This window comes from Asterias rubens, chromosome 19 (genome assembly GCF_902459465.1).
Source record: "Asterias rubens chromosome 19, eAstRub1.3, whole genome shotgun sequence".
In the NCBI taxonomy this organism is placed as follows: domain Eukaryota; kingdom Metazoa; phylum Echinodermata; class Asteroidea; order Forcipulatida; family Asteriidae; genus Asterias; species Asterias rubens.
Genome location: NC_047080.1, coordinates 11,139,221 through 11,162,161, shown reverse-complemented (window position 1 = coordinate 11,162,161; position 22,941 = coordinate 11,139,221). Strand labels below are relative to the sequence as shown.

At 38.5% G+C, this 22,941-nt stretch overlaps 1 protein-coding gene across 2 annotated transcripts; it reads left to right on the top strand.

Moving 5' to 3' along the window:
• Positions 1–844: 844 nt before the first annotated feature.
• Positions 845–22,941, top strand: LOC117303448 (hyphal wall protein 1-like). 2 transcript variants are annotated; one of them, XM_033787646.1, is made up of 2 exons: positions 845–1,748; positions 22,275–22,941. In XM_033787646.1, exon 2 carries the CDS (start codon positions 22,295–22,297, stop codon positions 22,877–22,879), a length of 585 nt encoding a protein of 194 aa, XP_033643537.1. In that variant the 5' UTR covers positions 845–1,748; positions 22,275–22,294; the 3' UTR covers positions 22,880–22,941. The 2 variants fall into 2 exon arrangements, with proteins under 2 accessions (XP_033643537.1, XP_033643538.1); XM_033787647.1 differs by lacking the exon at positions 845–1,748 and adding an exon at positions 19,459–19,537.

The following is a 22,941-nucleotide window of genomic DNA, read 5'->3' as shown; positions in this document are numbered from 1 at the left end:
GTGGTTTATTCCTACATGATTCACCATGGCTACGACATCACACGACTCGCTAAAATCACTCTCTACTGTTGTTCCCTTCATGAGAGGCAGGCTTGTATGGTAGGCTAGAGTTCGGCGCCTGGTTGCGCGCGCGAACTTCTTTTGTAGGCGGTGGCGGCCATTTTGTGTGTGTTGCAATTGAGATCCGTAATGAGGCTTGGGAGTTGTTTTCAAAATGAGGCTTTGGTACTGTTTTCTATCTGAAGTGGTTTTCAACTAATATTGTAGTATCTAGTATTTGTGGTATCCTATAATATACTTAATATTACCGTGGTTGGCCATTTTGTTATTGTGTTGCAATTGAGATCCGTAGTGAGGCTTGGGTGATGTTTTATTATACTGAAGTAGAATCTAGCTCTATTTGTGGTATCCTATTTTAAGGATACCATGCCTAATGTGGACTTAAAACGATGTCCAACATCTGACTACAATTTTAAGGCAAGGGCAGAGGCCATTTTCACTCTGGGAAAATTATTTATAAAGAGAATTCTGAAACACATCAATTTCGCTAATTGTAAATTAGGCTCACAGAGTACAGTCTACTTGACTTGGCCCCAATTAACAGAACCATCATTTATCACTTTCAATAACAATACTGCTTTGTGTTTCTGAACCCCCCCCCCCTGCCACAGTGAAACGGTCGACTTAACGACAAATTAACAAGCAAATGTTAATAGATATTATGACATTGACAATCGCTTCATCGGGCTTATGTGATATTTCTTGACATTGATACATCGTTATCCACGTAGGCGATTGCCAACACACGTGAGCATTATTTACTTCGCTGTTGGTTGGTCATCGTTCGTACTACGCGCAATGTGCTCAGAGTAGACGAAGTCTGCGCACGAACGAGTGTAAAACGGAATACAGTGAGGGCAACCGCAAGAGCTGTCGGCGGGAAATTGTGACATCTTCCAAGTGGTGCGGGTTTTTGTTCGTCTCTCTCCCGTTCTTCTTTTCTTCTGAGCCGAGGTATCAATAACAGATGGTGATAAGATGGAGCGAGTTTTTATGAGCCGACTTTGAAGAAGATTTTGCACGTCGGGGGGTAATGCACACCGTCGAAGGGGCACAGAAGGCGGCGTCTGTTGAACACGTACCGCGGTGATTTGCTTCCATCGTACTCACCGCCTGATTACGCTCGTACCATCGACCAGTTTGGCTTTAAATATCTCCCGCTTCCCCATCACTGATCAGTATTTGTTTGGAATCATCTTTGACCTAGTTGTGAACACGTATTTATAGGATGACCTGATACTTTTTCTGGAGAGATGTTATTACTAAGTGTCTAAGAAGTTCTCTTCCGCGCGTCAGAACTTTAAGGAGATTTAAACAGGTATTTACAGACGCAGATAATTGCCACACTGTGAGCAGCGATTTTAAATGGAACTAACTTAACGAATACTTCTCCCGGAGTGCGTCCTGCTATATATCCACTGAGATGTTCCCCCCTGAGGCTGTCAAAAATATGTCTTCCTCAGGTTGTATATAATGTACGCGGTATTGTTTGTCAAGGAGAGCGGGTGAGCGAGCTGTCTTTCCGGGAGAGCGGGTAATGAGAAGACGTGCGGCTCGTGTGGAGTACGGGATTTGAGGTAAAGTCACTGCGGAGATAATAATAGTGTGTGGAAGAAGAACTAAAGGCTACGATTCCATATGTCGCCGTACTGGACAACCCTGTGTCTGCTTCAGCTGCCAGACGTTAGGTAAACACAACTTCTTTTTCTTAAAGGCAGTGGACACTATTGGTAATTACTCAAACTAATTATTAGCATAAAACCTTACTTGGTAAGGAGTAATGGGGAGAGGTTGTATAAAACATTATAATAAACGGCTCCCTCCGAAGTGAAGTAGTTTTCGAGAAAGAAGTAATTTACCACGAATTTGATTTCGAGACCTCAGATTTAGCATGTGAGCTCTCGAATCAAGCATCTGAAAGCACACAACTTCATGTGACAAGGGTGTTTTTTCTTTCATAGTTATCTCGCAACTTCAATGATCAATTGAGCTCAAATTTTCACAGGTTTCTTATTTTATTCTTATGATGAGATACTCCAAGTGAGAAGACGGGTCTTTGACAATTACCAATAGTGTCCACTGCCTTTAGAGACAGAGGGTGTACTTTTTGGTAACTGCACAAGTAATGACCGTACGACTTACTTGGTAAAGAGCACTGGGGAGCTGTTGATATTAACATTGTTAGAAACGCCACATTTGAAGCTTGTAGTTTTTAGAGAGAGCAAATTTTTCACCCAGAATTTGAATATATTATTGAGAAAGACTGCAGGCAACAAGCCTTTCACGGGCATCTGAAAGCAAACAATACCTTGCAATAAGGGTGTTTTGTATTTCATTGTGTTTTTTGGGGCGCAAATTCGATGACCACGTGAGCCCACATTTCTACAGGTTTGTTATTTTTAGGTCTGTGGGATACACCAATTTTACCAAAAGTAGGCATATACTTTGCTTTTGAATCATTTTCTTTGACAGAATATTTGCTGATTATTTTAATGTGTGAACATTAGCATGCAGTAGTAAGTTTCTTGTTAAATTCTTAAAACACAAATTACTTCCCAAAATGTCACTTGAAGTGCACGAAATGTTATTGGTTTCCCCCTAATCTGTGCTGAGTAAAAAGATATTTTAAGCAGCATTTCCTTGTAATGTAAAATCAGACCCTACTCGATTACCATTGACATCTTGTCCCCGTTGACACGCCAAGCAGTTTAATTTGATTTCGCTGACATGCTGAAGTAGCGTTTGGCGTGACTGGGGTGGAATTTCAATGAAGAGAAAAAAACTAGACCAAGAAGTAAAGTGTTCCACATTCTATACAAACCCAAGAGAGCAAGGTTGTCAGTATTTAACCCACACATGGACTAGTCTCTACACATCGGAAGCACTTAAAAACATGTAATTACAGGGGCAAGCACCATGGTGCATTAAATACAGCGTTTCCTATAGAAAGGGTCTCTAGCATTACCACGAGCTACGCTTCTTCTTTTTTAAAAGTTGAAAAGAAGAAATCTATACGTCTGCAAAATCAATATATTTTGATCCTTTTACTGATTTTTTTTTTTTTTGATCGGTGGTAACGGTGTCTTTAAATGGATGATGCTGTATGCCTACCCTCTTTGAATCAAGATAATGTATGGTATTGGTGACTAAACGGCTGTTGCGTGGACACTGTGAAAAGCAAACTGCTTTCTGAACAAAAGACAAATTTCAAATGAAATATTCACCGGTAGAGTGGTGCCGTGATCAATAATTAAAAGCGTTTAAATTAATGAATGTACCATTAACATTTCACTTTGACCCCCATTCCCATCTCAAACATCGGTTTGCTCAAGAATCGTGAGCAAACAGCTGCACACTTCTGAAAACGTCTCTTTCAGACCAAAAGCCTTTTTTATCAATGATTTCTATGCTGCATCTTCTAGATCCCTGCAACTGATACATAGCTCGTGCGCCGATAATTAAAAGGTATCTGAAGATACTTTATCATCCGTGAGATACGTGCGGGTACAGATTGCCTAGTGACAAATTACACCGTTCAGCAATTTGTGGCTCAAGTGAGAACAGTTTAAGGAATAAAATGTCACTATGTAAAAGTCGTAAATAACCGATGTTTACCATTTCTTCGGTTGAACATTAATTTCATGTGACAAAGATGATAAACTGCACGAGGTGGTGCTGTTAATTTTGGTTGTCAAGTCGGTGCTCTACGTGTAGACCATTAAGGACACGTTTTATGGTGGAATATTATTGGTCGTTTGAAGTTCGTTCTCAGGATTTCAAACTTTGCATGACGGTGGAAGACACAATCGAGAGAGGTTTGTGAAGATACCATGTAATAAATCTCGTATTGAGATGTGGTTGTTCTGAAAAGAACAAGAGGTTTATAACGTTTCAACGTTTCGATCAGTATGCTCTGAACGTCTTCATGAGAATGCTCTGTAGCTGTAAGCTGTTTATGGTTCGTTCTATACATTAAGATTTTCAGAGTCTTTGGTTGTGGGAATTATTGAGGTAAATGCATCTCTCTTTGTTGCCCATGGTGGTCTATTAAAATTAGACAGTATATATTGCAGTGTGCCATCATCTATTCCTCTATTACACACATAATGTATAGCACACACACGTGTCCTTAAAGGTCAAAGTGTTACAGGCACAAAGTGTACACAGTAACTGAAACTACCACATTACGTACCCTTGTCCTAAGATACCAACAACCGATGGGGGACTTTATTTTGTTGAGATTGATGGGGTGGGGTAGGGTATGGAGTAAAGGACATTCACACGGTAGAAAGGTCGTCACTGACTCTGTATTTGAACAGGGACAGCGGTAAATGGGAATTAGGAATTCCTGAGTGATCCCACTGCCTCTGAGTGGGAGGAAACAGGATAAGTACCTCCACAATTTGCCTTTACGACAGGTGCTCTATTGCTATGAGAGGTTTTAAAGTAAAACTGACGGTGCATGGCACCTGTCTTGGTTCAAATAGTTTCAAAGGAATCATGAACGAAACTTTTATGGTTAGTTGAAATAGCTACTGGACAATAAAATACAGATGCAAGACTCACCCGAAGAAGAAATGTATACACTTTCATAATAGTTTAAATAGTTAATGGACGGGAATAGGCCCCCTATTTTACCAAAGAAACAAGACGGTTTAAATAATATGGACAGTAAAATACAGGTCCAAAATAAAGAAACTGCGATGGTTTGATTGAGTACAATAAAGATACACAACAATGACCAAAGAAACAATAGAGAACCTTTTATGGCCGTAGATGGTTAAAGGACAGAACAGTTAACATGTAAGACAATGAACCAATAGAGAACCTTTTATGGCCGTAGATGGTTAACGGACAGACCAGTTAAGATGTAAGACAATGAACCAATAGAGAACCTTTTATGGCCGTAGATGGTTAACGGACAGAACAGTTAAGATGTAAGACAATGACCAAAGAAACAATAGAGAACCTTTTATGGCCGTAGATGGTTAACGGACAGAACAGTTAAGATGTAAGACAATGAACCAATAGAGAACCTTTTATGGCCGTAGATGGTTAACGGACAGACCAGTTAAGATGTAAGACAATGACCAAAGAACCAATAGAGAACCTTTTATGGCCGTAGATGGTTAAAGGACAGAACAGTTAAGATGTAAGACAATGACCAAAGAAACAATAGAGAACCTTTTATGGCCGTAGATGGTTAAAGGACAGAATAGTTAAGATGTAAGACAATGACCAAAGAACCAATAGAGAACCTTTTATGGCCGTAGATGGTTAACGGACAGACCAGTTAAGATGTAAGACAATGACCAAAGAACCAATAGAGAACCTTTTATGGCCGTAGATGGTTAAAGGACAGAACAGTTAAGATGTAAGACAATGACCAAAGAACCAATAGAGAACCTTTTATGGCCGTAGATGGTTAAAGGACAGACCAGTTAAGATGTAAGACAATGACCAAAGAACCAATAGAGAACATTTTATGGCCGTAGATGGTTAACGGACAGAACAGTTAAGATGTAAGACATTGTCATAAGAAACAATATAAAAACTTCCATGGTTCAAATGGGTAGTGTGGAGCCACTGGTCAGGTAATTGCAAAACTTTGAAACTAGTGATAAATAAATATCTGCATGGACTTTCGTGGCAACAATTACTTCATCGAATGCGATGAAGAAGAACAACCTCAACCAAGGTTTCAACCAGTACAGTCTGAACAAAGGATAAATAGTTAATTTACAGTAAAATACATATGCCAAACAGTAACCAAAGAAACAATAATATAAACTTCAATAGTTTTAAACAGTTAATGGACAGTACAACACATAATATGTAACACAATATCCAAACAAACAATATAGAACTTGTCATGTCCATTTGTGAACAACTCTCTTTAATTCGAGTGGTGTCCTCGATCTAGATTCTGTAAACAATAAGACAATCTTCTAAACCTCCTCACACTGAAAAAGCACATCATTTGGTCTCAGATAACATCCACCGATTATTAAAAGGTTTGAATATTTTTTTACAGAAAATTTTTACTGAGGTTGAAATCCACCTGTAAACTAAACAAACGTTGTTGAGTTGTGATTTATGCCCGTTCGTGCACGCGGTCTGTTCAAACGCACGCTTCTTGGATCCTGAATAAATGCCCGCCTGTTTTCACAACGCGCTGTGGGATGAGGCGTATGGGTCTGGTTGTATAATTAATAAACCAATAAAAAGAGAGCCCACTGTATTTAAGCTGGTTGCTAGGATTTAAATGTTGATGTTGAGGTACACCAGGCCCCAGGGTTTTTGATGTTTTTTCTTCTTCAGTTGGTCTCTGGATATTAGATATTCGACGCCGCAATAAGTTAAATTAAAGGGATAATATAGCGCCGGTGTGCAATGAGAAAAAGCGAGAGTTCAATACATTTTGTTTCCAAGAAATGCATCATAGATTTTACTCCATTCAAACTCACCTCCATGGTGTACACCAAACTGAGGCTAGACGAAATAATAGTCTGGTTATGTTTGCGCAATGAATGTCAGCATGCATTACTGTTATGGAAACAGGGAACATGGCCAAGATGGTGATAAAGGTCTATTTGGTGTCGGGTTGGCGCTGTGGTATCTTCCATAGACCTTATCGCAAATACCAATGCGCAAGCGCAGACTGTTGAATGAGGTGCATTGTGGGATATATATGAATCAAATTTGGATACCAGCTAGACCATAATGCACCTAATTCCAAGCTTTACGCGCGCGCCCCGGTATTTGCTAAAAGGTCTATTTCCTTCCACCTCTATTTTACCCCTCAGTTCGAATCACAAAACGGGGCACTATGTGGATTGAATGTCCAGTCCCTATCTGACTGCGTGTGTTTTCCCTGGAACGATTCTCTTGAGTTTTCCACCCACATCTAAAACTGAAACTTCCTTCCTTGTGTTTTCTCCATTGGGTTCTTTGCCAGTACAGTGATATTAAGTTCACCTTGCTTCGCAACTATACTATAGACTCCATTAATGATGGCTAAGGCTAAACACGTAAAGCACGCCCTTCGAGTATACCCATCTAACATATTCTTTCTCTGTAAGTTTGTTCCCAAGCCCTTTCCGCCGTATTGTAAATAGATGCTCAAAAATTTGCAAGTGCAAATACTGAGCTCCGAAGCGCGTGCATTTTGAGAAGAAGGTTGAGAAGCTGCATCTATTTCAGGGGAGTCCGCCCTCGGGTTTGATTGCATCAATTATTTTACTATTATTGAATTATTGTGGCATCTGGGCCAGTTGTCCTTTCTAAAGGTAAAGTCACTGACTGTTTTTATAACATTACATTATAGTGACATAATTCACATAGCGGTCATCCATACTCTTCAGCCCATACAACCCGCAGGATAGCATGCCATTTACATGGCATTACGGGTTCTAGAAGGACGCAAGCGGTTCTTTGCAGTTAGCTTTTGGCATATGCAACAATGGTTATTAGATTGCAATGTGGCCATCGTATAATATGCCCATTCGTGACTTACTTACATACATTATAAATGACCCTGGCATAGATTCATGTTTATTATGATTTCTCAAACACACATTCAGTTAATGATTCAAATGTGTATTTTGTCCACAGAAGTTTATTGATTTGGGAATACATGGCTGATACTCCACGGAGGTAATAATAAGCATCGCCTCCAATATCATATAACAGATGCTCAAGCACAAAAAGTAACTAAACAGCAAATTTATGGTCACCAGAATGAGATTACCAGCAAACTACCCGATGCCACTTGTACAATTTGTGACTGGTATCCTGCACATTTCTGCTTATAGCAGAAAATTATCAAGCAATATTATTTTCTGCTTGAGGAACTCCATGTGTTGAATTTGGGTCTCGGTGCCCTTGGGATGTACCAATTAAATTTACAATTTCCTCATTATAGAGTGTGCCTTTTACCAAGGAGTAAACGCGGGCTTTGTGCCCTGGAAATGTTTCAATAATATTTTACAATTTCCTGATATAGAGGTGTCCTTTATCAAGAAGAACACGCCTTGGTGCCCTTGCTCTTTCAAAAACAAAACAGCATGCATGGTGGGATTGGATTTTCCGTGTCAGAGACTATTTTGGTTTCTGTTATATGATATCATTCGGTATAAAGACCTAATCACGACTAAGAAAACCTTGCGTTTATGCACACAGTATACGTTAAATTAAATTGGTTTTATTGCTTGAAGGGCATTGAATTATAATCAGTGAATTGTTGTCGACACGTGCAAGACGATGGCATTACGTTTTGTCTTGATACTTCAATTGCCAAACAGGCATCTTAAAGTTAGTAGACTTCGTTTTGTATATGAGATGAAGACAGTGTTAAATAAAAGCTGATATACTTTTGTCTCTAAGACAACATTTAACATTCATTCAGTGCAACTTTATATTATATTTTAGCCTGTGTCATGAAAAGAAAGTGCCCAACATTTCCTGACATTTATGGTACAGAATTTGTGTACACTGATTGGAAACTGTGGTAAGACACCTTTCTGTACGAAATTTCATAAACTTAATTATCATCTTCACAGTATTCAAATTAATCAACAAAAGACTAGCTTAATTATTTCAATAATGACGAATAATAAAATTACAAAATAATATACCGTAATGTTTATTTCCTATCTCTGAAAAGAACTAGGTCAGGTCACTGGAAAAATTACATTCTAATTAATGTGTTTGCTTAGGCCGTTCTGCTTCACGGCCGAAGCAGCTAGCTATGGGGTAGATGAAATTAAATTGCAGGAATGCAAATGTATTTGTTTCCACATGCAATCTGGCGAGTAATTTCAAGACAACCACCGTTGAAGTTCAAGTACCGAAGCCAAAATATTAACCGGACAAAAAGCTAATATCTAAAGAAGTGTTTTTCTTTGAGTGAATTTTGACAGATGATGTCATTTCATAACGACCGTGTCCCTTTAAACACCATAACGGTATATACACGCTATTATGCCACAGCATGCAATTCTTTGATTCACATCAAAATAAACAAACTCTACTTACGAACTTTGGATACATATACACATTCTGTGGACACATGGTATAGCTTGTCTCAAAGCACAGAAGTTAAACAAACATCATCAAAGTACACCTTCCTACACACTTCCACACATTATTGATTTTTTGACATTTTCCACGAGACACCGACACAAAGTTCATTGCCAGGCGAACAGCTCTTCAGCCCCCGTAAAAAAATACTCAAGTGCCCCCTCTCTTTACCTCGTCGATTCGCTCCATCTTTACCCGCTCATTTCATTACACAAATCCTTTCTGTGCTCCTCCATTTTTTTTTATTCGCGAGCGTCCTAACCTTCCTCCTTCCCACATTCAACAACACACGTAAAAAAAAACACTGAATTTCCTAAGTGGGGCTTTGAGATCGACGTTAATTGAATCTCGGTAGTGATATTGTACGCGGTGACAGGGCCCCCCGAAACACACGGGGGCCATTTGTGTATTTTCACGGCTTCGTAAGCCGGTAGATTATCGATTGTAAAACCATGAAACAAGAGTATAGCTACTGTGTAATAAGGCTAGGGATATTTTTTTTCTATATCAGCAAACGATTATTTTAAACGCGTGATAAGATTGATTATGTTTTTCTCATAAAGTAAATGAGTTTTGACAAAATTATTAAAATCAGTCGGAGAGAGCAGATATTTAAAACTCGTATATTATGTTTGATCCATTTATAGGATATCTTCTTTTTTTTTTTTTTTCGAGGGTTCTATATAATTAAGAGAGAAAATGAGACGATGAGACCTCTGCTCTTAACGTCGGCTCGATTCTTAAAGTTCAGAAAGACTGAACATCACTATAATCATCGAGTATAGGGACACTCTGCAGGTCGCCACTATAGAAGTATTCACAAGAATCGTATTATAGGCTTATACAGGTGTGCCGAAATATTAATATTTCGTTTTAATTTCTTCCCGTAAGGAAACCCGGCAAATTTTTGATCTTAAAAAGTACATTTCAACCGCATTTTCTTAAAACTGTTAGCACCTTTCTTTACGGGCCAGAATGTATTGCTCTTTTCTTTATTAAGCGTCAAGTTCTCCAGACTGACGAAAACAAAACAAACAAAATATTTAAATTGAATTGTACTTGGCAGATGGTTCTCAATTCTGTCAGTCATGCCTACCAATCAGCCCCCACCACCATCGAAGGCTTATAAAAAACACCTGCAAAAACATACTCAATACTGTAATCACTTTAGCCCCAAATTGCGAGATATCTTATTATGTAGGCCAAAAAGTCCGATGACATTTTAGTTTACTTCATATCCCTTTAAAACTGGGGAGAAAAAAAATCAAAGGCGTAGTTAAAGTCATAGTTTGGCGCACCTGCAAGAAAATGCCATCGCATCGGCGCACATGGTAAGGCCGTTCAGGCCGTCAGCCGCGAGCAAAGCACGGCAGTGCAATACAGAGGATTAAAGTTGTAGGCTCTTCAATACGATATTTTATTGATACTCAGCCATGTAGAAGGAGAGAAACCCACCGAAAGATTTTTTTTTTAATTCGCAGGTGATTTAGATGTGTTTTACGGATAAAATGACTGTGTTAAACATTTATACAGGCTCTTTTTGAAGTTCAAAGGCATACATTAGTAAAGGTTTAGCAAAAATGTGTTAACAGTTGGCAAAAGTTTGTTATCAAAACAAGTTGTGGACTTTTTATCCAAAAGCCTACTTACTAAGGATTGTATTGGGTATCAGAGCATTCTGTGCATTTATTTATTATTTATTAACAGCTCAATAAAAGTATAATTGGTTAAAAATACAATCTCCAAAGTTCGCATGAAGGCGACTTTGGGAATTAAAATTTCGTGTAGTACGTACGGAATGCTGCGGCTAGAGATGCGGTTGGTTCCCGCTTTCACATCGCTAGACGTAAAACGTTCATGTATCATTGACGTTTATGAAAATACTATGACAGTTTCCCCCCTCAACTACATGCGGCTGAAACATTCACATTGTGACTTTTATTGTATCTTCATTTGATAATTTCACCCATGAATCATCATTGAGATAACAAAAATCAACAGGATCACACTACCTTTAAATCGCCGTGGACGTTGTTTCAGGCCGGCTGCCGCACCGCCGCGTTTGAAGGCATCGGGGTGTGAGTTCGCATGCACAGACAGTCAAATCCCTGTCAATCGAAGTTTCCCGCGAGCGCTAAAAAAAAGTTAAGACATCTCGCATGTAATCACTGTGGGTTTTTTCCCTTGTTGATAGTCCGAGCATTTCGTTTTGGGTGAGATATATGGAGGACGATGTGGGTAAGGTCAGGTCGAAAGCAAGAAGATAATTTCCGTTTTCGGCTGGGTTGAAGGGTAACCCAGGCGATTGTAATCGCAAGATGACACTCTCTGAGGATATTTATAGAGCATCTCATGCGAGTTACCGCTAGAGAATGGATTCAGTTTAGCAAACAAAATAGCTGCCAGGCTCTGCACTTTGAATGAAATGTTATTAAGTGCATGAATACTTCATTATTACCTATTAACTAGAGCTATGTGGAGTGAGGATAAGGGGGTTTTCTCGGTGAATAACCGAAGACGCGACTCTGAAAAAAGTTTACTTTATGCTTATTTTCGGATCTTTTCTTCTTTGATTCGGGGTGTGCTCAAAAGGGTTTCTCACTGTCGGTACCCAGGTACAACCCGTTTTGAAGGTTACATGTAATGCACTTTCCACGGCAAATGCGAATTTTGTTTGATATTTTGCGTTTTGAAAAAAGCATCTTCTGTCGAAATCTGTTGTTGAAAAAAAAGCAAAAAACCGTTTGGTGAAAACCGGCCATGCAGCTTTAACAGCGGCACACACTAAACAATAAACTCTTGTAGCGTGCTGACCATCTGCATTCATCGTTGCATATTCGTTCGCTTTTTTGATCTACTATTGGTGCGTGCATGGTAATTTCCGTGTTGAGGGTCCGGCTTTAGGTTGATATCACGGCATCTGGTGTCCGTTCCTGTGGCAATATCCGGCCAGCAAGCCGCGTTCCGGCCAGGAGGCCGCGTTCCGGCCAGTCATGCGATGGTCATCGGGAGTAGGCCCTACAGCCAAATCATGCTTTATTGCTATGTTGTTTTAGTTGGGAGCCTGGGGTGAAATAGTACATTATAGTCCCAATTTATCGAATAACTCACTGATTATGGAGATGCTGACACATGATACGTGAAAGGGATTACGTGTTGGCAATCATTCTTAAAAATTAATGGCAATACGAAATTATTTGGTTAAAAGCCTGCAGCTTTCGACATGCAATGTAAAGCTTTTTAATAATGTAATGTGGTTATGAAAAAATGTATTGGTTTTTATCCCATGAATCTCAGAAACGTTTTGCTTCTCAGACAGATTGTGTTTTCCTATACTTATGGCTTAATCTGCCTGGGAAGACAAAATCGCTCCAGATCGTCAGTGATATCTCAAAAAATGCTATCATTTGAAATTGGGTTTTTTTTCACAGGTTGTTTTTTATTGTGTATCTACATAATAGTGTTAAACAAATTGGACGTACAATATGCTCCCTTTGGTGCTAATGCTAGGGTTAAATCTGTTGGTTTTGCGCTGTTTTTATTGCTTTTTTTACAGGAAGCATATAAAGGGTGAAAACATACTACATGTACATACAGTTTCTTATAGAACTCCTGATATTGGAAATACCATTGGCACCTAAGTGCATCTTAATTCAACTTAAACACTCGATTTATTGATTAAAACGCTGTTGAGATAAAATAGTTATAGTCTTGGTATCTCGAGTTCGTTTTCATCGCAACGACATCAGATACCACCTTTGTCTCTCAGGAACGATACATAACCGGCAAGGCATATCTAATTAACCTTTGACGTAGAATGTTATGCTAATTAGATTAACGCATGCGTACTCGATCTCTTGGTTGGTAAACGCCGTAGAGTTGTGCACTTAGCAGACGCACACAAGCGCGGATGCGTCATGCTACCACCAGCTTCATATAAAAAGGCGCGATGTTACCTCTTTTTGTCTACATGTGTTCATGGAAATGGTCCTCAGTCTGCATTTAAGGTAAATATATATTGTAACAATCGAAACATTTTAAAGTTTTAAACAAGCTGGCATGAGACACTGACAAGCTTAGGATAAGTTATTGTGGTAATTTCTTAAAGGCACACAATATAACGCACATTGTGAATTGTCAAAACTTACTCTAGAATGTACGTTATGTCTAGGTTTAAACTTTGGAAATTTTACCAGTTGGAATGAGTTCGCTCCTCTACTAAAACGATGATGTATAATTGCATCCCTGGAACATTCTTTGTCAATTTGAATGACAGAGACACCATACAAAACAAGGAGCAGTTTTTGTAACCGTACTTTTACAAAATATATATATATATTTTTTATTGGCTTATTAAAACATCCAAACTTGGCAGCCAGAGGCTGAATTGCGTTTAAAATTAAAGAGCATAAGAAAATATATATATACTATTTTTACAATTACAGAAAAACAGTAGGATATAAAAATATTTATTTAAGTACAAATACAAAATACAAGATATTCAAAGACTAAAATACAAAAATACTTTCCACTAGGGAGACATAACACACCTCCTGCTATAGACTCTGTTAGATGCTACTATTCATTTAATAATATTCCTCTATAGTATGTTATTACAAGACATATAATCCATCATATTTGTGTATACAGTCTTGAAATTGGAGTCATTAAGAATCGCTGATAAAAAGGGAAATCACAATAATATAGCGAGGTTTTACTGTTTGCATAATACCCATCGGCAAGAAAGATCAACTTCAACCAGCCCTGACGGCAACAATGTTTACCCAAGAACGCTTGATGGCAAGAGAAACAAACCGAACAGAACACTTTTCAAATACACAGCGACGGCACTCATAATTGCAAAAAAAGAAAATGCCATTACTTGTGTATGTGACCACGTGTTGGGATAGTCACTACAAAAAGATAACACTTCTGTCGAAGGCTCTCCGTCGCATGTTGCATCAACACCTTTGGGAAATTGTGTATAACCATGAGAGTCGGTGGCCCTGGTGTCTCAGTGATGACGGCCAAGGGTATCATCTTCAGTGATAGCAGAGATTGCATATCAATTACTATTGTGAATAACATCGATAAGTGACGTTCAACGGTTGTCATCCGTACGGTACATGAAACTATATATGAATCACAGGATAAGGTATCATTTTGCGAGAAATACCATCCGCAATGAAAACATTTTTTCAAAATTAAAATAATAGTTACTTTAGGTTGAGGTTGGTAAACGCAGAATTTGACTGAAACAGACATTGAAACTGACTCCCATCTTCTTTCTTCCAAAGTAATACACATGACCGACTTCAAACTTGGGCTGCAGCTATACGGCTACGGCTAGCACTGGGCCCAATTTCATAGAGCTGCTTATGCACAAAACTTTGCTTAAGCAAAAAAATTCATGCTTAGTAAAATCAGATTACCGGTCAAGACTCCACTCAATTGTTATGCTAAGTAAACAACAGCTAAATACCAGTCACAATCAATGTATATGGCATGAAATTTTGGCCAGTAACATGTGTTAAATAAGCAAGCTATTTTTCGTGCTTAAGCAAAATTTTGCTTAAGCAGCTCTATTAAATTGGCCCCAGATCACTGCAAGTACACATTCGTCAATGAGTCAAAACTCAAATGGACTCGTCATTCCAATATGATGCAAGAAGTATACAGATAGACCGGTCCTGTTTTGAATTTTTACAAAATGAAATAAGAATCAGAATTGTTACTTTTTTGTTAACAGTTTTTACGAGATTTTGCCTAACATCACAAGTAACCGTCCGGTCATTTCAAGGGGTGAATCAGGGGTACATAAACCGCTTCACAGTCCGTAAAGATAGACACTGGTATCCTGGTTTTGTATAAAATACATAAAATACTGAGGAATTTACGTCATGGATAAACCTTGGTTCAAAAAAAAGTCGGACCATTTGCTCTCAATTGCCATTAATTTTTTTCATCCAGCTTTTGTTCATAACCTTTCATACTAATTAAATTTTACTCTACAAAATGCATTCCCCTGTCCACTTCCCCTTCTCTGCTATATTATAGCTGCTTCCATTAATTTGATATTTTACCTTCATGCAATATGCATTGTCTAAGTCCCTGACTCTGCTGACGACGTCATTATATTTATATGGGCAGACTATGGCGAGTTGATGGTTAAACCTAATGGACTTTACATGTGTGAGCGAACTCATAATGAAGTTTATCGTAACAGTTTAACACCGGGGATACAAAAGCGGCGACTGATGGTTAATTATCCATGCTTGGTGTCAAGGTCTTTGTTCTGTTAAATATTATAAGTTAAAGCTCCAGTTCTAAAATGTCATACAGCTGCTTCAACTATAGTTTATGTGGGTGGGTTTTATAATCGTTTGGCGCATAGTTTCAATACATGTAGATGTACATGATTTAATTTTAAAATTGTAAATGACTTTTACGCTTATTGCATTTCTGCAGCAACGCAGGAAAACTGAGCGGGGAAATGAATCATAAATGACGTGGTAATTGGACTGATAAAACAAAGGACTTTTTTGTTGTGTAAGCTTGGTGGATGAAAAAATGACACACTGTGGTGAAATTTTCTGAGCTCAAATTGCAATTATGGATACAACATTATGGCAGCAGTAAAATACGTTCGTTCTTATAAAACATTCTCAGCGAATTTGTCAAGCAAAAAACGCGACCTGTGTCTGGCGTTCAAGGACACAATATATATATACGATAAATTCTCAATATAAATTCTAAAAACCGACAGCAACGCTATGTTGTATAATGCATCTCATCTCACGTACTATTGCCTCATAATGCTAATGGAGGTATATGTAGTAATGCAAAACTAGCTTTTATGGTTTCTTTAAAGTGTAGGAGAAGTTCAGCGTCCGAAAATGATACTCAATACCAAAAAGAGATCAATACTTTATGGGGTCCTATTGAACAAATATTGTTAAAAATATTGCTAAAGACATTGTTCCGTAATTGAAAAACAGTGTGGTTCACATTTTGACAATGTTTTTTCTTCATAATTTGGTCTTTTTCACATAATTTTCTTGAATATAATGCCTTTGGTGTTGACAAAACCATGCATGCACAAACACATTTCTTTCGACCATCATGGTCATAAACAATAAGGAATCATTTATGACATGATAATATTATTAATGAAAAAAGGGGTTTTAAAGCGGAAGGTCACCTTGGGTTAAATATGATCTTCTTATACCAATGTAGAACTAAGATATTTATCAAGTAGGTCAAATAAATTAATCCTCCCTCGGCCCTAAGCTGTTTATATTTGGTGATTTAGATTATCACGGACTGTACTGAGTTCATCCTTGAATTATTCTTTCTGGTTTTTTTTTCATCAAATGATCAAAATGTCAGTTTGTATTGACCCGGAAAGAAAAATCTCTCGTAGATCTTGCCTTAATGGACCCTCCAACATTACCTAAACAAACTACTCCCCTATTATTTAATGACACATGCTTCCGGGATGTATTTTTTTTTCCATTAATGTCTCAGGACACTCTGAGGAGGCGACTGAACTCCTCCTTCGGGAATGTAATAAGAAAAAGAGATCTAAATCAAATTATCTTGAGAAATTTGCGAGAAGAAGTCTGTCATTGTCTTTGTCAGACTTTCTTTAAGACCCCCCTTTCACGGATTTGTTCACCGGTTCCATTTGAGCGCCGTGTTCCGCCAGAGCCGCAGAGTTGACTCGGGAACTAAATGACTGTTTGATGAGTGATTTCTTTTTCGAAACGAATATTAATTCACTTTTCCAGGGAATCTTTTACGTGAAACGAAGACCCAGTAATAAATGTACCCAGGAAAAAAATAATATACATGTTCCTCTGGTCTTTGAGTAGAAATTGAAAAACATTACTGAAGAATATAACGTGAACAAAGTGAAAAACTACATGGAGTCGAAGAAGTTTCTAATTCAACTCATTAAACATCAAGACGGTCTCAAGTGACTGCACCTCAGAAAATTAAAACCCCAAGCTACTTAGGTTAGCGCTAATGGGTTAATCCAACACAACACTGGCTCCCTCTCTGATTTAAACAACTAGGTTAAGAGAAGCAATTATGGTTAAGTGCCTCGCTCAAAGAATCAAGGGTCATGAGCAGGATTCGAACCCTCGCTCTTATGCCTCAACTTGAGTCCTCTGAAAAGGACCGCTCTGTCATATACCACAATCCATTGTCACGTCTCAACATGTCAGAAATATACAAAACTATTACAGATGACAACGGTATACTTATTATCTCCATAACATATTACACTTTTAATGGCAGTGGACACTTTTGGTAATTACTCAAAATAGTTATCAGCATAAAACCTCACTCGGTAACGAGTAATGGGGAGAGGTTGAAAAGTATAAAACATTGTGAAAAACGGCTCCCTCTGAAGTGACATAGTTTTCGAGAAGTGATTTTTCACGAATTTAATTTCGAGACCTCAAGTTTAGAATTTGATGTCCCGAAATCAAGCATCTAAAAGCACACAACTTCGTGTGACAAGGGTGTTTTTTCTGTCATAGTTATCTCGCAACTTCAACAACCAATCAAGCTCAAATTTGAACAGGTTTGTTATTTTATGCATATTTTATGTTGAGATTCACCAAGTGAGAAGACTGGTCTTTGACAATTACCAATAGTGTCCTATGTCTTTAACGCAATTCTCTTGGGGTTTTGCATCCAACCCACACCTTAACAAATCTCAAGCTTCACACCACACAACATCCGAGCTTCAAAAGTACAACGACACTCTCTCTCTCTAGCTTTGACGTCACCAACCTCTCAATGTCCTTTGGGACTGGTTTAGTGTCCAACGTGAAACTGATGGCATGGAAATCGTTCAAACGGGACTACGAACTATATCAGCTTTAGATGACCCATGGAGGAAGACTTCCTCCACGGAACATCTTAGTGTGTGGAAGTGTCCTTGATATTCTTGTAGGTATGACGTGCAATAGTTTCTCGGAAGAAAGTCACAGTTCTTACTACATTCTATGTCTCATGAACACTCAAGTATTCAAATATTCAACTATATATGCGGGCAGGTACATCCATGTAAAGTATGCACTCACATTGGTGGTTTATTCCGAAATGGTTTCGTACAGTACACCAATAACTCTGCCCGTCTTCAGTTTTTGATGATATTTCTACAGGTTGAATGACGTTCTTATTATTAACCATTTAGCCGCTGTACCGCCCAGCCGCATATAGCGATACACTGTATGCGGTACGAGGAAACCTCGCTAGCTTGTGTTTGTAGAAAAAAAGGAACATCAAAAGAAAACTCGATAGTCATTAGTAGGTCTACGCATTTGTTAATATATCTAGTTGTTATAGATCGTTATTAATTCTCCCTTCACAGTTGACTTGTCGAAGCTAATGATGATGAAATAATTTAGCTCTTACGAAAAATAAAACGCTCATTAGTAAACAGCAAACTGTTCATCATTTATGATGATATTGTCGAAAATTAACGCCTTCGCATTTAATCAGTATGAGCATTGAGCCAGACAAAAGCCTTGAAAAGCTATTGTGTTCATTTTATCCGTGCACAAAAAAATTCGCCATAAAAATGACCGTAGCCGTTTAACGAGAGGCATTTATTGTTCCCATGAGAACTTGTACTTTTAGACAAATATTACCGAAAGGGTAAACAATTGTGCATACACATTAAGCCATGGCTATCTTTTAAAATTTGAACTACGATTCCAGTAATTTACTGCAAGAATCTTGAGAAATTGGATTTCAGCAAACTCGTGCGGTGCAGGGACTAAAGGGTTAAAACTATAGGATAGACACGAATTTACCTATATGTTTTAATTAAAATGGCCAATAGGGACTCCACTGATGAACCGGCCCTTTTATATAAAAAAAATAACAAATTGTTGAACAGTCATACAGAAAGGAAATTATAACACATACTTTTCATGGTCAATGACGTCATTCTTTGACGAGCAATGACCATGATGGTTGAATAGTCGAACTCAATACTGTTTCAAAAATGGGAGACAATGTTTGTCATACGTGATTGACTCCACAGATTTTATGCATGCTGTATACAACGTGCCCAGTGAGGTGTGTTATGAAAATACAAAGCAAAAGTTATCAAAATACAGTGAGTATATAATTGATTGTATATTTTAAACTACAAGTACATCTCACGGTACGGCCTTCATTATATCATCATGGGTTCCATTTTTAATGACGTGCGAAATCACTGGGTGGTTTTGTGTGACCAGTTATCCGTCTATCGAAATTCAGCGCATAGAATTTGGTTACATTTTGGCTTTGTACTGGACGCGTTTTCAGACGTTTTTTGCTGAGAGGGGTCACGTCATCAGTTTGACATCTGCATTGCTTTAGAGTCACTGTAAGTTTATGTATATTTATATTATTCAGGTTTAAGTTTTTATTATCCATTGATCGTAAGTTACATACTATTTTGAAAGAGGTTTGTGAGAGTAGCGATGGACGAAATATACACGTATTGTTCAACGTACAATATTACGTACGCATGCATACGCATGAAACCAACGGCACAGTACAGGTGGTACTTGAGCTGCGACGACTAATTACGTTTCTTTATAATCAAATTACAGTTGTTATTATTATAACCTTCCATTCAAGCAGTACAATCATCGTCCATTATTTCATACCTATCCCAAACACATGAACCCCACTGAACCCTGTACATAAAAAAGAAACGCCAACGGCTGATCCGGCGACTACAGATTAGATTAGAACGCGAGTAATGAGGATTTAACTCCTCTTTAACAAATATTTCCCTACTAACCCGCTTCAAGACAGCTCTTAAATTTGCTATCACCGCTCCCAAAGGAGCCAAAAAGCATCAACCCCCCTTGAAACGCTGTACTTTGTGGTAGCCTTTAGGCATATGACGTACGGAATAAAGGTCAAAAGTTACCGTGTATAGAGCGTTCTTTTCTACGCCGGGGGCTCTGTGTGATCTTGGACGGGTCTACCGTGCCGAGAACACCGCTAAAGGAATTAGGCACTTGAGGTTCGCAACTCCCGGAGGATGATCGCCGTGTACCGAGACGGGTTTGGATTCAGAGCAGAACGTAGGAACACGTGCATGTCGGTTCTTTGAGACGTTTTGTAATCAATTTATTATTTGTTCGCCGTGATTGAAATTTAATAAGACTTAAGACGTCGGAATCGAGAAGAATAGTCTAGATTTTGTAGGGGAAAATAAACCAAACTGAAATCATTATGTAGATATTTTATTCGCATTTGTGTAATGTCAAAGATGGGCTATTTTACCTGAAAAGGGTGATCTATATTAAGATTTTTTTTTTTTTTAAACGGGTATGATAAAGCTTCAGAATGGAAAAAAGCCACGTTAGCTTTTTTCTGTTTAACTTAAGCGCTGTTGAACGTGAGCTGTCGATATGAGCCCAAATTGTCACAGGTTTGTTAATTTTTACATTATGCTGGGATAAAAGTAAGGATACTGGTATTTGGCAATTATCAAAGGTGAAAACTATTACAGAAACTGTTTTTTATTTGCTGCATCAACATGTGGTACCTGTAAATGTTAAAGTGTGCGTATCTTTGTGCAATATGAAGAAAAGGTGTACAGGAAGTTACGGAGGCGGAAAGAAAAAAATACCATACCTAAACGTTAACACTACAATTTACTAAATTAACCAACAATGCTAAGATGTGTTGCCATGTGGAAGGGGCTACAGACCCTCCCACAGTATCTATGTTCTGACAACTTTCCTCGTGACTGTGAACATGTTTTGATCCAAATTAACAGGTCTTCGAGCCTTTATAAGCCTAAATATGTTTTACTTGCTTTTTGAAACGTGATCAATTCTACATCATGGTTCAGATGGAAATACGACATGGAAAGGTTTGCGGTAACACCATGTAATGACTATCTCTAAATGAGTTGGGGTGTTCTGAAAAGAACAGTTGGTTTTAACTCGACGTTTCGATCAGTATGCTCTGATCGTCTTCTGGAGAAAGCGAAGTCTTCGAACCGTTTATTACACATGTTTTACTCGCTTTTCGAAACAAGATAACTCATTCATCACGGTTCGTTGTAAACCTTCATTTAGGTTCTTGGGATCTGTGCCTATCACTTGGTTTAACCACCACCGGAGATTCATCTCCCGCCCTATATCATTTACGGAAGTGTTTGGCAGGTAATTCCGCGCAGCAGACGCCATTTAGCTGATTGAGATGGAACGGTCGTCACGGACTTCTAGATGAATGAGCGATATTATGTCAGACAGACGCTGAATTTATGACGTCCATAAAAGCAGCCATTTAATGGAAATAAATTTGAATAAATTGACTCGTATTTCGACTAGATGAACATAAATTTGTGCAGTGTTTTGTTTGTGCTGTGAAATAACGAATTTTGGCAAAACAATTTTTCAATTAGATTGAATTTGTGATGTCAGAGTAAATTGGTATACACTCATTCAAGGGTTGTCTACTTTTCAAGATATGCTAACAAAACTCAAAAAAATATGTGGAGGTCGCGTTACTGAGACAACGCGGCCTGTGATAAGTTACAGTCACTTGCATGGTTGAACGACTGTATTGAGCAAATCTTTCGAAAAATTCGATTTTGAGAAAAGCAACAACAGAGACAGGCCTATTAGCTGTTTTGCCGTAAAATGTAATTTAAGTGTAAAAAAGAGGCAGATATAGGACACGATATAATACACCCATAGTGAATTTGAAACTTTGAAATTGAAAAGAAAAACGCACTAAATTTACCCGGACATTTTCTTATGGAAACTCTAATTTTCAAACCCAAGAACTTTAGGCTGCTCAACATTGGAGGTGCAGGTGGTGGTAAGGCTCATACTATAACACACATTATGCTTCATTTGTTTATGTATTTCACAAAATTAACCACTGCTATATGCTTATTATGCAGTCAGGGTTGTTTTGTAACGTACATTTTTATCGTTTTGTATTTGTGAATTATTCAACGCACTGTGTATGTGATGTGCCACACGGCAGAATTTCTTTTAACTTCACAATGTACAACAACAGGTGCACTTTGAATAGGGTATGATTGCTATGACATGAGCTTAAAATAACTTGTTATTTATTGATTTCAGGCACTACGGGTTGGGGAGAGATGCGGGGTGCGTCTGGTGCTAGATACGCCATAGCCTTCAAGATGGCCATACTCAGCCTTGTGTGTCTTCCTCAAGTGCCTCTACGTGCTGCGGCTGGTTTATCATCATCATCATCATCATCGTCATCATCATCATCATCAACCACACCAGAGGCAGTCTCGAGGCTCACTACAGCCAACTTCAAGTTATCAACAACACCTTCTTCAATAGCCACCACAAACACTGAAAGTTCAGTTTTATACAGAACAGAAAACACAAACTCAGAAACATGGACACCTAGTGACAGTGTTGTTGGTCCCACCACCGCGACAGAAGGTGACGGTGGGTGGTTCGAGTCTCCCAACCCCACCCCCAGCCCAGGCCCACGCCCGGTCACGATCACCGAGGTAGCGAAAACGACGGACAATGGGGTTGCAGTTGTTGAGAAAGTGTGCGGTGTACCGGTAAACCAGTGCGACGATATTATGGTTCGCAAGCATGGAATATGTGGATGTACTAAGATATTAAAGACAAAGAAAGTGAACAAGTCTGGCTTAAAAAAAAGAAGTGTCTTAAACAAGTACAGGAGGCCTCAATTGAATTGAATGTTGAGCCTCGAGGGATAACTTTCCGTATGGCGCCACCACCTTTTCACTCATTTTTACAA